Below are 15796 nucleotides of genomic sequence, written 5' to 3'. Positions count from 1 at the left end.
GAGGTGATCCTTGTTTTATTTCTGACCTTCCCTTAAACTTTCATCCAAATCTGTTCATCCGTTTTTGAATAATGTTGTGCACAGACAGACTCACTGAAGGGCAAACGTATGCTGATCGTCACATAACTCCACCACATTCCTTGGCGGAGTAAAAAGCACCTTTTGTGCTGAAGTGTGAAGGGCACTGGTTTTAGTAGTTGCTACAGCACTATACAACGGGGTTTCTTTTGTTTTTCTATGATCTTAAAGCTCTGTAGTCCTTTTCACATTGTAACATCCTGAGCCCTCTTTAGGTTTAACATGATACATGAATGGTGCCTGCTAAATCTTACCTCTTAAAGCACTGAAAAGAAAAAGAGGACAAACTCAGGACGGACACGGGGATGTGTAGTCAGATGAATGAGGACAAACACCCACTCGTGGCTCACCTCAGCCAGGATGCTGTAACAGGAGCTGCCATCGATAAAGTTGTCAGCAAAGCGTTTCCCACCCCGATGCTCAATGACCTTCACAGCTGATACGAGAACAGCTGAATGCTAAACGGACGCAGCGAAATGAAAGTGTGCCAGCATTTATAATGTTTAGATATTTATTCTGTAAAAGACGATGAGGCCCAATGGTCAAGGCGACAGCTGGGAATACATTTCAAAGTGACAGACATGAACATTTAAAACCACTGACAGAGGCAGCTGATTATCTGACACAGGAATCAGATCATAGCAGGCTTGTACCTGGAGTTTGACATTACTTTAACAATACTTATGGCTGGTGCTTTATGAAATCTGCAGAATCAGACACAAAAATGATATGAGGTCTATGTCTATTGTATTGCACATACAGAGAAAAATGCTCATTCAAGTTTGCATACGATGATTATCAAATATCCCTTTAAGAACCACAGGTAAAGGGAAAGCAGAAAACAAAACGTTCTGGATATAACAAATAGGAAACTGTAATGAGCATCAAGGCTGAAACTGGTTAAAAAAGATAAAACAGAATGAAAACGTTCTTGATGTGGTGAGCTGTGGCTCAGTTCAGTTTTATTCCCCCACTGATGGACAATCGTGTGACAGGAAGGAGCGGCGAATGAAAGCGAAGCCCACCAAGACCCTGAATAATCCCAAGAAACCCAAATCTGTCAGCGCCATGTTAGTGACTGACACACAGAAGCAGAGAGTTTATTTGCTTCTCTAGACAGATTTAAGGTTTTCGAATTTTGAAAAACTTCAAGGTTTCAGAAAAAAGACTATACAAAATTTACACATCAAATATTAAACTATATTCATGTTACTTGTAATTTTAAATACAGTTTCAAAATGTGAATGTAAATTGATTCTATTTATTCAGCTGGATTCAACAAAACCATTTTGCAGTGGTTAAATGTCACAGTTAGGTATTCAGTGGCTTTTAAAGTGAAAACAATTATGGCCTTTTTCCATACATATAGGACAAACGAAGAGGATCAATGACACCTTTGATCCGTTTTTGACAGTCCTGTATTGTTTTATGTGCTAACAGCGAGTCAGACGTATGATAAAATGATTGAAAATGCAAATGTAAAACAGATAAATGTGGATGTTCACAGCACTCGGACACAAATCTGTCACATCACAGACTGAGCTGCAGTGTGGCCTGATGGGAACTTCAGCCCAGAGCTGCCAGCATAAATTCATGGCTTTGTGCTACATTGTACAGGGAAAAAGGCAGTACTCCACTGCTCAGTGTGAAACTGAAAAACACTTTGAATCATAAGCAAGACGTCTTGAGAAAAGACTTTTTGACACCCTAACATAAACTTGCATCTTTTTTTCTTTTTCATTCTAAGTCAACGTACAAGAGAGCAACCACATAAAAGATGTCATGACCTAAATTTGGTTTGTTTGCCAGGAAGGAAAATGTGATGACTGTTACTTTTCCAACATGGTGTCAACTTTTTGCTTTCATGTCAAACCCGTGAACTTTTGATTAAGGGCCATTAAAGAAGCACACCAGCAATTTAGTATTTAAATTCTGAAAGTTGTGGGGCAAATAGATTGAAAAATGGTCAAAATTAAAGCAGCAAATCCTGTGATATCCACACTGTAAACCCTTGTAAGATGTCAAGTTCCAAAAAAACCACCTACATTTCCCACAATGCAACTGGATAGGATGGTAGATTAACTCCCATATATTTAAAACTCCACACCTACAGTTTGCAATGGGAGCTTTTTGCTGTAAATGTCTAATCTCCAAGCCCTTTTTGAAGAGACGACTGTCACATCATTAAGGTTAATTTCTCTTAAGCAGTACCTTCAATTTTTTATCTGAGGAACTTTCTTCAAAGATCTGTGTCCCCACCATGGTATAGAGACCAGCTCAGATTAGGCAAATTATTCCAATTTTGTGTGGAAAACACAACTATACAACAAACTGATCACATCCAGTTGATTAAGCAGCAGTAATGTTGCTAGTTCCCGCAGTGAAAACACAACTATTGTTAAATTTGACACACTGTCCCATAGCAAGTAAATTGACTGCAAAGTGTAAAACACTGTACTTGCAGGTCATGTCATTAACTCATAATATTCCCCTTGAGGCTCACTACTACTGCTGGTTCACCTGAAAAACCCACACACAAATCTACAGCTTTTTGCAGCCTTTAGCTTTTCACTCACCGCTCCATAACAAAGCATCTGTATGCTGGTGAAGAAAATGGACAAATATGTTTCCTCAAAGTAACCAGACCACATCAAGAAGAAAATGCAATTACATTCATCGAGTGGTGAAAAGGACAACTACCTGTAAAGCAACTGAAGTGATTATATAAGGGCTGTGCTGCTCCCTCCTGGTGGTGGTGGTGGGGGGGTCAATAAGCTGGAACGCAGCTGTTAAGACAATACTTGTTGCATGGGAGTTTCTCTTTCCCTTCACAAACAGCAATAATGACTTAATCTATGATTTGTACACCAGTATTATCTTTGTGAGCTACATCAAATTTCAATTTATTATGGGTCGAACATATGTTGGTTTTGCCCTCACACACCCATCATATGTTTTGTCTGCAAGACATGAAATCTTAAAAAAAGGCAGCAGTTATAGCTTAGATTGATCTAAGAGTTCCTGAATTAAAAAAATACAGAAGGCTTAGCCTAGCGGTAAAACTTACGTTTTTCCGGACATTAACCCTTTTTTTGTTTTGTAGAAGGCACACAAACTACCACAAAAGTATAGTAATAATATTTAAATGTGCAAAAAAGCTCAGTTTACAATATTTCCTCAATTAAAGAAGGAAGGAAAATGAGAAGGAAAATGTTCAGCGTCACGCTCTTAGCCTTCCTTTCTTGTTCCTGTGGAGGAGAAAAAGATGGCAGAGCACAGTTCACAGGTGTCGTAGTAGAAATGTGCTTTAGAATCAACACCTCTGCATTTCCTCCGTTGGCACGTAGTGCAGACAAAAAGGCAGAGGCAGAGTTTAGTCATAATGTGCACATTTCATATGTGGCTTTAAAGGCTGTGAGATCTGCTTCAATTCAAGATGGCTCAAAGCAGGTGAAGATCTCCAGACTTAGTGTGACAACTGGAACAACTCGGCAGAGGAACAACTTGAACATAGTACGTGAAAGAAAGCAGCATTTGAGTCACTCTCTTCTGATTTTTTTCTTTTTTTTTTCTTTTTTTTGCCTAAAAGTAGTTTTGTACCTCCACAGTTTAATTTTCATTCAGTAACAGTGTCTGTTGTCAAAAAGAATAAGTTATCCAGCACTGGAGGCACATCTGGTCCTTCAGCATCTTCTACCCTCTGCATAACTCCTCCATGGTTCCTCTTTGTCCTGTTATTCAGAAGCAGGGGAGGAGGCAGTGGTGGTCGGTGACAGCTTGGGGGCTCGGAGGGCCTGCGGGTTGACGATGACCTGGATCACAAAGTCCTTCTGGATCTTAGTGTCTTGTAGCCGCGTCTTGTCTGTGAGCAGCTTCCCGGAGAAGAACCAGCGTTGGTGGGTGGCATCGATGTCTTCCTGGGCCTGCAGCTGCTTCTTCAGCTGCCCGATGGTGTCGGCCATGCTGACGCTGAGACGCAGGTCCTTTCCTGTGGACAGTCGAACCTACAGAGGAACAGGGAGTGGAAGAGTCAACCAAGAGCTGCCTGGAGTGGTGTAGTGTAGTCAAAGTTTATCTTGGTTGCTTAAAATCAAACCCAATAGCCAACCAACTGATTGGTGACAGAGGAAAAATGTGGATGTTATCAGTAGATTAAATAAATTGGTCACAATGCACTCTACCTGTTGGCCTTTTTGGCCTAAATGAGTTACAAAAAAAACAAAAAGCTTTTTCTTCATTCATTTGAACACAATACAGCTCCTCTGATGACTTCATTAACATGGTGTTGATTAGTTTGGAGCTGACTCAGACCTTCAGGAAATGTTAAATAGCGTATAATTAGCAGTTTCCATTGGGTTGTGTGAGATCAAAGTTTTGGAAAAAACAGGTCTTAAAAGGTTAGATTACTTCCACCACCAAATATAATGCATTCATCCTGGAAGGTTGATATTGCACTTTTCTCTCTATGAAAGTAATACTGGTGATTTTCTAACAAATGAGAACATATCTACCAACTTATTGGCTACAGACCTGGTGGACACTGACTCAAAATAGAGGCTGGTTACTCTGCCAGGGAACACGACGGAGTTATGTGACAATCTTAGTTGGTTTGTCTGTCTGTGTGCAACATTACTCAAAAACGGACTCCGGATTTGGATGAAATTTTCAGGGAAGGTCAGAAATGACACAAGGACCACCTCATTAAATTTTGGCAGTGATGCGGCTTATAGTCTGGATTCACGGATTTGTTAAATAATTCTGTATCATTGCGAGATAGCTGCACGGCATCACTGTAACTATGACAACAAGTGAACGCTACGTCTGCTGACAATCACATGACTGTGATCCTACTACAAATCGACTGCTGCAGACTTATCAGGTCTTATTTGTTGGAAATGATAAAAGGAACAATTGATTAAATCATGGGGGTGTTTCTGAGTCCCATCAATTCCCACCACTCGCTGCATATTTAGATCACGCGATTCGGTATCTGTACATAACGTACACACGCTTGTGCTCAGCGCAAGGTCATTTTGTTTGTGGGTACATCTATATTAAATGGCCACAATCTATGGTGCCATGATTTCTGCCCTGAATTTTTTCGACTGAGCAGCCTTGGTGGAGTACTGTGCTCTCTGAGTGCCTTTCTTGTTTTTATATGGTACAGTTGGGTTATAAGTTGCTTATCTGCCAGTGTATCATCCATCCATCCATTATCTATACACCGCTTAATCCTCACTAGGGTCATGGGGGGGCTGGAGTCTATCCCAGCTGACTCAGGTGAAGGCAGGGGACACCCTAGACAGGTCGCCAGTCTGTCGCAGGGCCACATACAAAGACAAACAAGCACTCACACATTCACACCTACGGGCAATTTAGAATAATCAATTAACCTCAGCATATTTTTGGACTGTGGGAGGAAGCCGGAGTACCCGGAGAAAACCCACACATGCACAGGGAGAACATGCAAACTCCATGCAGAAAGATCCCGGGAAAGCCGGGACGCGAACCAGGGACCTTCTTGCTGCAAGGCGAAAGCCAGTGTATCATCTTCCTCAAAATCTATTTCCACTTTTAATGCTGTGTGCTGACTCATAACGACAGGAAGTCAGCATTTGCTGTCGCATTTCAGTCCAAAGTTACATTTCTATTTGCCGCTTCAAACTACTGAAAGACCAAATGGAAAAAGGAGAGGAATTTGCACAGATTGGTCAGTGCATTGTATTGGTTTCAGCTGTGCATTTATGTCTTAGTTACAAATGTTATACAGTCACACTTGTAATTTAGCATGCATGTGTTTATACAGAGATGAAACCCTTCATATAGGTGAAGCGACTCAGTGCAGGTTTTAGGAGTTGTACTCATCAAGGTACCTTGAGCTGGAATTCCTTCTTGGGTGCTACTGGGGGTTCAGGGCTGTCGCTGGGGTCCTCGTCACTACGCTCTGAGATGAGGTTGATGGGTGGCGCCAGGCAGTAGACAGGCAGCTGGTAGCGGTTTCCGAGTTCATCATAACACTCTGTCAGAGTACCTGGGGAGGGATGTCAAAGAAAACGGGACAGGCTGTCACTCAAAACTACTGATACAGAAACATGTTAACCACCTGGGTTGTTCTGGGTATGAACAGCTTGGATAAACCAGTTCTTTCTGAGATTTGTGTATTTCACTGAATTATGAGTATGAAGATGTCCTTTCTATTAATTCAGAAATGGTTAAGAACTGTGTGTTTTGCGGACCGTGTTTCTGTCCTCACCATGTGGCAGTGTGATGCTGGCTCCATCCACTATAGCCTGGGCTAACTCATGGTCGTTACACTCCAGGGCCACGGCAGCGGCTTTCAGGGCATCCCAGATCTCCTTCCTGCCCTCAAAGGCTGGCGCTGTGTCCCAGAATTCATCTCTCTTGCTCCGTAGCTGACCCTCCGTCATTGGATAGTCGCTCTTCCACTTGGGCCGATCTTTTTTAAGAGGCTCGTTACGTCCTGCAATTGATAATAGGTAGACGAGCTAATTTGACTCAGATGTTTTCTACACTGATTGTTATTGACAAAGCCTAAATTTAATGCTTAGTTCAGAACTTAGAAGTTTAAAGACAGAAGCTTCACACTAATAATTCAGAAGTTACTTTACAAACATAAACAGACATGCTGCTATTGCATACAGCATTGGTGACACAATCCTGAAAACACTTAATAACCAGGTTTAGGGTAAAATTAGGGTCAATTTTTAACAGAGAGAATTTTGTGCTGCCACGTTTTAACCAGCACCAAAGGAAACTCACCAGCACAGAATGATAAAAAATGAAAATTTAAGTAAATTTTAAGAATTAAAAAAATCCATTCTTTTAAAAAAGTGTTGTTTTTAAATGAGGTTTCATTTACTTAAGCTCACCATCTGTTTATGATCTATTTATAATTAATTGGCCCCAAAACACTCATCTGGAGCCAGAACAAATCCAGATACTTTATGTATTTCTGTATCTATACAACCTGAAGATACCCTGTACAGTTTCCTTGTTAAAAGGGGAAAAAAAATGCATCTTTACCGTTAGCGTCTCCCAGCAAACGATTGTACACATCCTTAATGTCTAACAGACATGCTGAAGGCACCGGCTCACTTAAAAACAGTGCTCTGTACCACTATAGGATGTCACACAGGGATCCTATGCCAACACTAACCTAGTTTTTTGCAGTTTCTCTGTAATCTAGCAGTGCAATTTCTATCTTCAAACAGAAAGACAGAGGAGCTCTGGAACGCACAGGCAACAGTTTTAAAGCACTTTAGTGACACCACTTTTTGTTGGACCTCATAACAATGTGAGAATGTGCACCACAGAATGCAGAAAATAAGCAGACTGATAAAGAGCAGAATCAAATTCTGCACTTTTATCTGTCAACAGTAATAAGCAGAGCTGGCAGCAAATAGAAACGCTAGCTGTCACCAGAGACAGAGAACATCCCACCCAACATGTCATCCAAATCTAAAATTAGGAGGTCATTCAGAGTTTGCAATATGCATGAAGCATGTGTAGCCTATATCTGTCTATGTAACCTTACCTGTGTTTCCCACCATTCAATATTAACACAACGCACACCTAGACCAGGAGAGCACTTGCTGAAGTGAAGAGAATACACAAGGGTCACACAAACACACAACGCCAGCATCAGACAGCTGACAATCCTGCCAGCTAGGATTTCCTACCAATGAGTCTCTTCATGATTTACTGCACCAGCTCGCTGTCATATCTGGTAGAGTTCCTCTAATATAACAGGCTGCTATTTTGTCAAGTGCAGAAAGAATTAGTGTGTTAAAGAGGTGCCAAATGTCAGCTGGTTCAGGTTGTTTTCAAAAGCCTTTTAAAATTAAGCATTAAACCTACATAAGTCTATATTTACAATTGTTGGTGGGCAGAGATGCCAGAAAGCAAAGTGTAGAGTGATGGAAAATGAAGAAGAGTATAAAGGGAGACAGCACACACCCAAGAGGTTGCCTTTCTTTCAAACTAATTATTTATAGTGCAGGCGGCTCAGGAGGAGTAATTTGGAGGACATGGGCTGGTGTAGGATTAGCATTTGGAGCAGAGTGAATCCCAAGACAGGAGAAGGGGCTTCCTCAACACCACTCAGTTAAAGTACTAATGGACATGTGTCTATAAAAGACACAAATAGGATTTGTGGCTGTCCATATAGTGCAACACAAGACACACATCCAAATGTAGATACATTTATAATACAGAGTGGTGATGTATAAAAGCTAGCACAACAAAATATACTTCTTCTCAAACAACAAGCCCAAGGACCTACCATTTGTAGACTGGATGAGCATTTACCAGTCAATCACTTGTGGTTCAACCTCTTAGAATAAACACATTATTAATACAACTACCACTCAATATGCTCTCTCTGAAAGGTTTCTGACAGATCAAGCTGCTTCCACTTTGTGGCAAAATCATTTTGGCCAAACAGTTAGTGGAAATATTATCAAAAATGCAATGTGAAACATGTACTATTCTTGATAGCGCCACAATATTTCATTATAAATGAAACATTGTGGTGCTACAGAGATGTGCTGGAATGCAAAACACATTGCCCAGATATTAGAGAATATTCTTGTTTGGGACAGACTGCAGAAAAACTAAAAAAAAAAAAAAAATCCCATGACCATTTGTGATATTTGTTGCAATGGGGAAAAAAAGTGAAATATCATGATTGATGCTAACAATCATGACTCGTATCACAATATCTGTTAAAAAATTATCTTTGTCTATATGATTTTTGTTGCATATTGTTCACCCCTAGTAAAAGAGAGCAGAGAAAGTTGACTGAAATGCTGACAGGTGGATTTTGTTACCATCACAAGTGAGGTAAGCCGATTCTCCATGTTTTCAGTCTTTATGGCAAGCTAAGCCAACTGGTTTGAGTAGTGTTTACTTTTAAACTACACTTTTTTCAATAAATGGAATATTTCCCAAAGTAGTAAATTACAAATCTGTCTCATATTTTGTCATTTTTTTTCCTCATTTTTGTCATTTGTTGTCTCATTTTTTAAATATTTTGTCTTTTGGTGGACTTTTTTGTCTTTTTTTGTCTGACTTTGTCGTTTTGATCATAAAGTAAAATACTATGTTGTTCAGTTCCAGATACCTGTGATTAAAATTTGGAGTTGTGGTTATGTATAGGTTATTATGCTTTGATTTTACTGGTCTGGCCCACTTGAGATCAAATTGGGCTGAATGTGGCCCCTGAACTAAAATGAGTTTGACACCCCTGCAGTAGAGTATCATCATCTTCTATTTTAGATATTCTGTGATTCCCCTATTTTCCTTCCTGAGAGTGGCTGACTGAGGACTAAGACTGGTTAACCGACACATTAAGTTCCCATGAAATCTACAGAGGATATTTTATGACAAGTTTCATCACTGTGCAGTAACCATGAGCAGATGTGAGACAGCTAAAGACTTTTGAATTTGATAAAAATCTGAGTTGCAACAATTATTTAATTGGTTTTTAACTAGTATTGAATCAATCACCAACTATTTTGATAATTGATCCATCAGTTTAAGCAACCTTTTAAGTAAACAAAAAAAAAAAAAGGAAACATCCTTTGATTCCAGCTACGTATATGTGAATATTTTTTTTTTTTTTTTGCTCCTGTTCGACAGCAAACTGACCATGTTTGGGCTATGGGTAAAACAACACATTGGAGGATATCATTTTCAGTTTTGTGAAACAATGATCAACATTTCTCACCATTTTCTGACATTTTAAAAGACCAAACAGTGCATCAATTAATTGAGAAATAATTGACAGATTAATCAAGAGTGAAAATAAGCTTCAGCACTAATCATAACAGACCAACAGCATTAGTGGGATCTTTTTCCATCTTGTTTGAATCTTTATTGACTTGTTTTGTGTGTGTGCGCTGTCACTACAGTTTTATTATTGCCTCTTTCGATCTGAATTCCTCGCAAAAAGCTTTAAAAAAGTGAACTAAACTGTGTACAAAAGAAAATACCGACTGGAACCGCATGCTAAAAATGTAAAGGTTATAGGAAAGTACTGCAGAAACTGCCCCATGGTTAGACGGCTCGAGTGGCAGAAATAAAATTCATGGAAATACATGTGGTTTTGCGTGTGCATGTGTGAAAAGCAGGGTGTAACAAAAGGAAGTGATTCAAAGACTGACCTTGTTTAACCAAAACTGAGACATAAAGCAAAGCATTGCAGACACATGAAGCAATATCAGGGTGTTTTCATCCTGCTGGGCTCATAAAAACAGGTGCCACGTGATGAGGCTACAGTGAAGTGTGTTGTATTTATGAATGTTAATGAAATGTGCCATAAACAATGTGCGAGGATACAAAGCTTCTCTGAGCTGGATGCGGGCGCACAAACAAAAACAACACATCCAGCAGCTACAGGTGGCTGGTAAAAGATTACCTGATTCTTGGAACTTAAACATAATGTTGCTTTGGCCTTGTAAAAGACATTTAACAGCCTCCCACATTCTCCCGACATGAGGCAAATAATGAATGTGGGGTGTTATTCTGTGTTTCTCTTTGCAAGCACACATCAGTGAATGTTCACTGAAGCAGATCAACAGTGGTTAGATGGGAAGCGTTCTCTTTAACCCAACACACACCGGATCAATATCCGACTGCTTCTTCAGAACACACACTCTCCCACACGTGCTGTTATCACTGTAGTCGATTATCTTATCGACACAATGGTGCCTTCAGCTTTCTGCAGCTGAAGATAAAGTCAGCCTCCGAACCTTGAAAAACTCCTCCGTAGCATCCATGAAGCTACTTTTGACAATATTCTCAGCAGAATAGGAGCAACTGTAATTTTCTCTGCCACTGTTCACCCCTCACTCTACCTTAGAACTGGGAGAGCTTTTCTTAAGACCTGAAACTACTTGAACAATTTTTTTTAACTGTGCTTTGAGATTATGCACATTTATAAATCCAAAAGAAAAGCACTCAGAGAGCACCGTACTCGGCCAAGGCTGTTCATTCCCTCATATGGCAAATGCAGCAATTTTTTATTTTATTTTTTTTTTTTTTTTAGAAATGCAGCATTTGTTTATTAGTTATTGATGATCAATTCCGGATAAGTCTGCAGCGGTCGATTTGTAGTAGGATCACAATCATGTGTTCGTCAGCAGACATCTGACGTCGTGTTCACTTGTTGTCATAGTTACAGTGATGCTGTGCCGCTATCTTGCAATGATACAGAAATCTTTAACACATCTGTGGATCCAGACTAAAAGCTGCATCACTGCCAGAACCTAAGCACTTGGTCCTTGTGTCATTTCTGACCTTCTCTGAAATTTTCATCCAAATCTGTTAGTCCGTTTTTGAGTCAGGTTGCGCACAGATGGAATAACAGACAGACAAACATACGCCGACTGTCAGATAACTCCGCGTTCCTTGGCGGAGTAAAAATATTGATAAATAAGAAGTCAACTGGTGGTATTTTCTGAACAATATGTAGTTGCATATCAAATTAATACAAAATAAAACGTATAGAATACTTTTGAATACTGGTATGTGGTAGATAACCTGATCCAAATAGAACAGAGCTCTATTGGGCCAAAAAATGTCTGTAGTTTGGATACTAGGCCTAAATGTAGCTATTCTTAGGCACACTAAAGTGAATATGTATTAATGTAGATATGCTAATACTGGATTATTGAGAGGGATATGAATCTTTGCAGCCCTGTGTCCTAAAATTACATTCCTATATGACTTAACTGCACTCTCAAATACCTTCAGAGGAAAACATATTTTCTCTCGGAATATGTCTGCTTGTGATATACGAGAAATGTTGCTGCTTTTCAGCAAAACAGTCCTATGTTAGATGTGGTGAGACTTGTCACCCTGGAACCCAGAAAAAGCAGGAGATGCTTCAAACGTGTTGCGAAAGAGTTGTACTTTAGCCCAAACCATGGTATTTTCTGTACATATTTTTGGTGCCTAAACCTGACCAAGCGAGTGAGAACAAAACTTATTTCTAAGAATAATCATCCCACACTGGACATGAAGCTCTGTCTACTGGGTCAAAGTCCTGTAGTGGATTTTCTGGCTCTCTCACACTGGAAGCTACACCACAGTCTGACCTTTTGGGAGGGGAAAATACACTTTTTTTTCAAAGCATAAATGAGGATGCCGTTTAGTTGTATAGAAACATTTTTGTAAGGCTGTTTTTTTTTTTAGATACACTGGATAACTGTCTAAATTTTAACCCAGTGCCAGAGCTGATTTTTAATACCAACCACCACCACTTCCACAATACAATCTCTTTATTGTGACGAAAGGTACCTGCTTTAAATAAGTACGCTTTTTAAAATAAACTAGACATGTTGTCCGACCTTGTTCTGTCCGAGAGTATTACAGCCTTGAGCTTACAAGTGAGTCTTTTGTGTTCCTCAGACTATGTGATGCAAAAGCTACATGAACAATGCAACATAAATCACCGAGGTATCTCATCCAAAGAAAATAAGGACAAAATCTTCAATGTGTAGCAAGAGCTGGAACCAATTAACCTAAATTGTGAAAAATTGCAGTTGACCTCCTCTTCTCACATGTCTCTCACATGTCTGTCTGTCTGTATGAGGGTGTGTCGAGCTGCATATATTCAGTCCCGTTGGAGAAGCCAGCCAGTGACGCAGCAGGACATGATACGACTTGTTTTTGATCGAAGCTCGGTCTAGTAGGGAGTGTCTGTTGATACCAATCAGGGCGGGACATTACCATGAGCCACCGCCAAAAACTCTGGGAATCTTGGCTGTGACGGCTTCAACTTTTTAAATAGCCATTTCAGCACAAAACAAAGAAAGACTAACTACTTTCAAGGTCGTATTGCCCCCTAAAAATCAATATTAGATGTTAATTTATGGATGCAGCTATACAGTCAGAAGTCCAGAAAGTCTATTTTAATTTCTCCTTTTACCGATGAACAAAGCTGGAATGAATATTAAAAATCTCCTGTTGTTCTGATGTAAACTGGAGACAATTCGTGCTGGAAAGAAGACTGTCTGGAAAACTTTCCGTCAGCAACAAACAACAGGGACAGAACCTGCATCCAAATGAATAACAGGCATTTACATTCCTAAACAGCCACTATAAAGTGAACATCGAGCTCTAACTGTAATTACACTGCATTTACACTTACAACTAAGAATATGTCTACAGCAATCAACAGAAAGCTGAGAAAATCTCAAATGAAATCGCTGCCTTTTCACCATTTCACTTTGGACTAAAACAACCATCTACTAGAGTAACTTATTGTATTTGCTGAACTGACAAACTTTAGCCACCTCAGCAGGAGGCCGATGGTCTTTTCCTGTCCTACTCGAGTCTGTAAAGCCTCTAATCATCCAATAAAAAGTAAGCATTTTCACATGTCATCATAAAAGGTCATGTTAAATATCCTTGTCATTGTTGTTTGAGGTCGAAACTATGCAGAAATTCACAGTGTCTGCCAATTCTGTTGCACGGCGCCTGCGTGTTCAGTTTAGTCTAGTTGCAAATATAACATCTACACTTGTTAAGTGCTGAAGCAACGATCCAGATTCCATCTGTCACGATGGAAGACAAGTGCAAAAGAAGAAAACGTGGCAGTTCACCAGTATTTATCTTCAGAAGAATGTTATCTTCCAGGAAGGTGCATAACTAATAGACATGAACTCAATCCCCTGGTGCGAAAAAAAAAAAAATCAGCATATCACCAACTTCTGAGAATCAGTGTCACCTCTGTTACTTTGTTAGCAGCTACCACAACGTCCTGCTTCATCTCTAACTGCACAGAAATATGGTGATCACAAAACTATCACATTAGCAATTTTAAGAGAGCAATTCATCCTTTAAGTTTGCTGTTGTGAGAATAGGAAGGAGGCTTATACTGACAGGTGAGAAAATTGTGAGCCTTGTTACAGATGCAGTGTCACAGGGCAGCTACACCCCATTGTAAAGATGAACTTCCTGTAAGTAATGACTGGAGAGATGTGGTTTCATGCTCTGCAGATGGAGCAAACGCATGTAAGGTGACACACAAGTGCAATCCGGACAGCACACTGGTGAACTTCAAACTAAGAATGTGTCTCCAGCAGTCTGAGGCAACCTACATCCTATCCAAAATGCCACAGTGCAATATGGCATCAATCCTTCCTCTTTATTTGCAGTTGTGCAATGTATTATACAAAACACTTCAGCTTTTTTAACTGCCCATTACGATCACTTTCTAATCAACCCACATGAGCTTTGTATACACATCCATACAAGCTTTGAAATGTGCAGTTCTAAGTGGGAAATCATGTGAATGGAAATGGCTTCCTGGTCACAGAGAAAGACCACCCAGAGTGATAGCACTATGTTCCTCTGTATAGCAGCAATCAGCTCCACAGCAGAAAACAATGGTCAGCAACGGAACCCAATCACAAGTCGTGACTTGAGATGTATTTAGAGTAACAATCGGAGGAAGGAGTGAAAAATGCCTGGATACAGTGACTCTCTGGCAACCTATACATTTCTCTGCTTACTTAATATGCATACAAAGAAGCAGAACTGGAACAGTTAAAGCACTGATCTGGATACCTGAAAATCAAAACCAGAATGAGATCTTAAATTCTTGAGATTTAATGAAGCACCCTACATACACACACACACCACTAACATATTGTAGTCTTACCTCCTCGTCCACCGTTCCTGGATGAGCCTCGGCTCTGTGTGTCCTCCCAGCCTTCCCAGTATCTCCCCACACATCCCCCCATGGTTAGCGGGCTGCGGATTGTTTCCCCGGGTCTCACTAGCTGAACAGGGGGCCCATAACGGACGAGGCAGATGAACTAGGTCCGATGAGGAGGACGGGTCGTAGGTACAAAAACGATGAAAGCCTGATTTGTCATCCGTAACTGCAAAGAGCGGTTGGAATGAAGACGTTAAAGATCGCCGAGCTGGTCTGAACGTTGGAGGTGTCTTAATGTGCGTCTTCTCCTTTTATGAATAAATGTGTTTGACTAGACCCCACAAGATCCACAGTTCGTGACCCGCACAAGCGTTACAAGTTTGTTTGCCTAACCAGCAACATCTGCCAAACAAGTATTTCGAATTGTTAAGACAAATCAGCAGTTATCGAACTTGCCTGTTCAGTTGGGTTAGTTCTAAATGTTTGAGTCCAAACAACGCGCACCTCTCGCTAACAGGCTAACAGGGCCAACCAGCTAGCTACAACAACATCAGTAAACACAAACTTCCGCGCACTCGGGATAATTTCCCTGCAGGTTGAGTCTCTTTTAAACGCGGGAGGTATTCACAGCTTTCTCCCAGCACTCGGTGCCAAGCGGTGCTTCAGTTCTTTGATGGTGTCTCCAGATTTTTTTCTCTTTAAACCCCCAAAACGTTACTTCCCTCTCTGCTGGCAAAAGGTGACTAGCGGCGGGGAGCTAACGCCGCCGAACTTTTTTACGCCTGCGCGTAGGCACGCAGGCAGGTGTTGATTTCCCTGACGTCAGGACGAAACGCTATTATGAATGGAAGAGTCTGCAAATACATTCGATATCGACAACAGTTTCATATAGCTGTTATGCACAGCTACTTTTTTTACTCAGTATATCCTTTGTAATGATACTGGTTATCATAAATATTGGAAATTTTAACGGTTCAAAAGCATACAGTGCCTCAGTGAAATCGGAGGTAGCATAAATAACGAATAGCAGAG

At 40.4% G+C, this 15796-nt stretch overlaps 1 protein-coding gene across 1 annotated transcript; it reads right to left on the bottom strand.

Moving 5' to 3' along the window:
• Nucleotides 1-571: 571 nt before the first annotated feature.
• ubtd1b (ubiquitin domain containing 1b) lies at nt 572-15524 on the bottom strand. The gene is made up of 4 exons (XM_023262114.3): nt 14768-15524; nt 6332-6559; nt 5952-6109; nt 572-4082 (listed from the first exon to the last, which is right to left on the bottom strand). The coding sequence occupies exons 1-4, from the start codon at nt 14847-14849 to the stop codon at nt 3813-3815; spliced, it is 738 nt and encodes a 245-aa protein (XP_023117882.1). The 5' UTR covers nt 14850-15524; the 3' UTR covers nt 572-3812.
• Nucleotides 15525-15796: the final 272 nt, after the last annotated feature.

Source organism: Amphiprion ocellaris, chromosome 18 (assembly GCF_022539595.1).
Source record: "Amphiprion ocellaris isolate individual 3 ecotype Okinawa chromosome 18, ASM2253959v1, whole genome shotgun sequence".
In the NCBI taxonomy this organism is placed as follows: domain Eukaryota; kingdom Metazoa; phylum Chordata; class Actinopteri; family Pomacentridae; genus Amphiprion; species Amphiprion ocellaris.
This window is presented reverse-complemented; position numbering and strand designations above follow the sequence as displayed.

Coding starts and splice junctions, on each gene's coding strand:
- ubtd1b (XM_023262114.3), bottom strand. CDS start 14,849: ATGGGGGGATGTGTGGGGAGATACTGGGAAGGCTGGGAGGACACACAG. Junction 6,560..14,767: donor CAGGAACGGTGGACGAGGAG/GTAAGACTACAA, acceptor TATCAATTGCAG/GACGTAACGAGCCTCTTAAA. Junction 4,083..5,951: donor AGAAGGAATTCCAGCTCAAG/GTACCTTGATGA, acceptor GTTCCTCTGTAG/GTTCGACTGTCCACAGGAAA.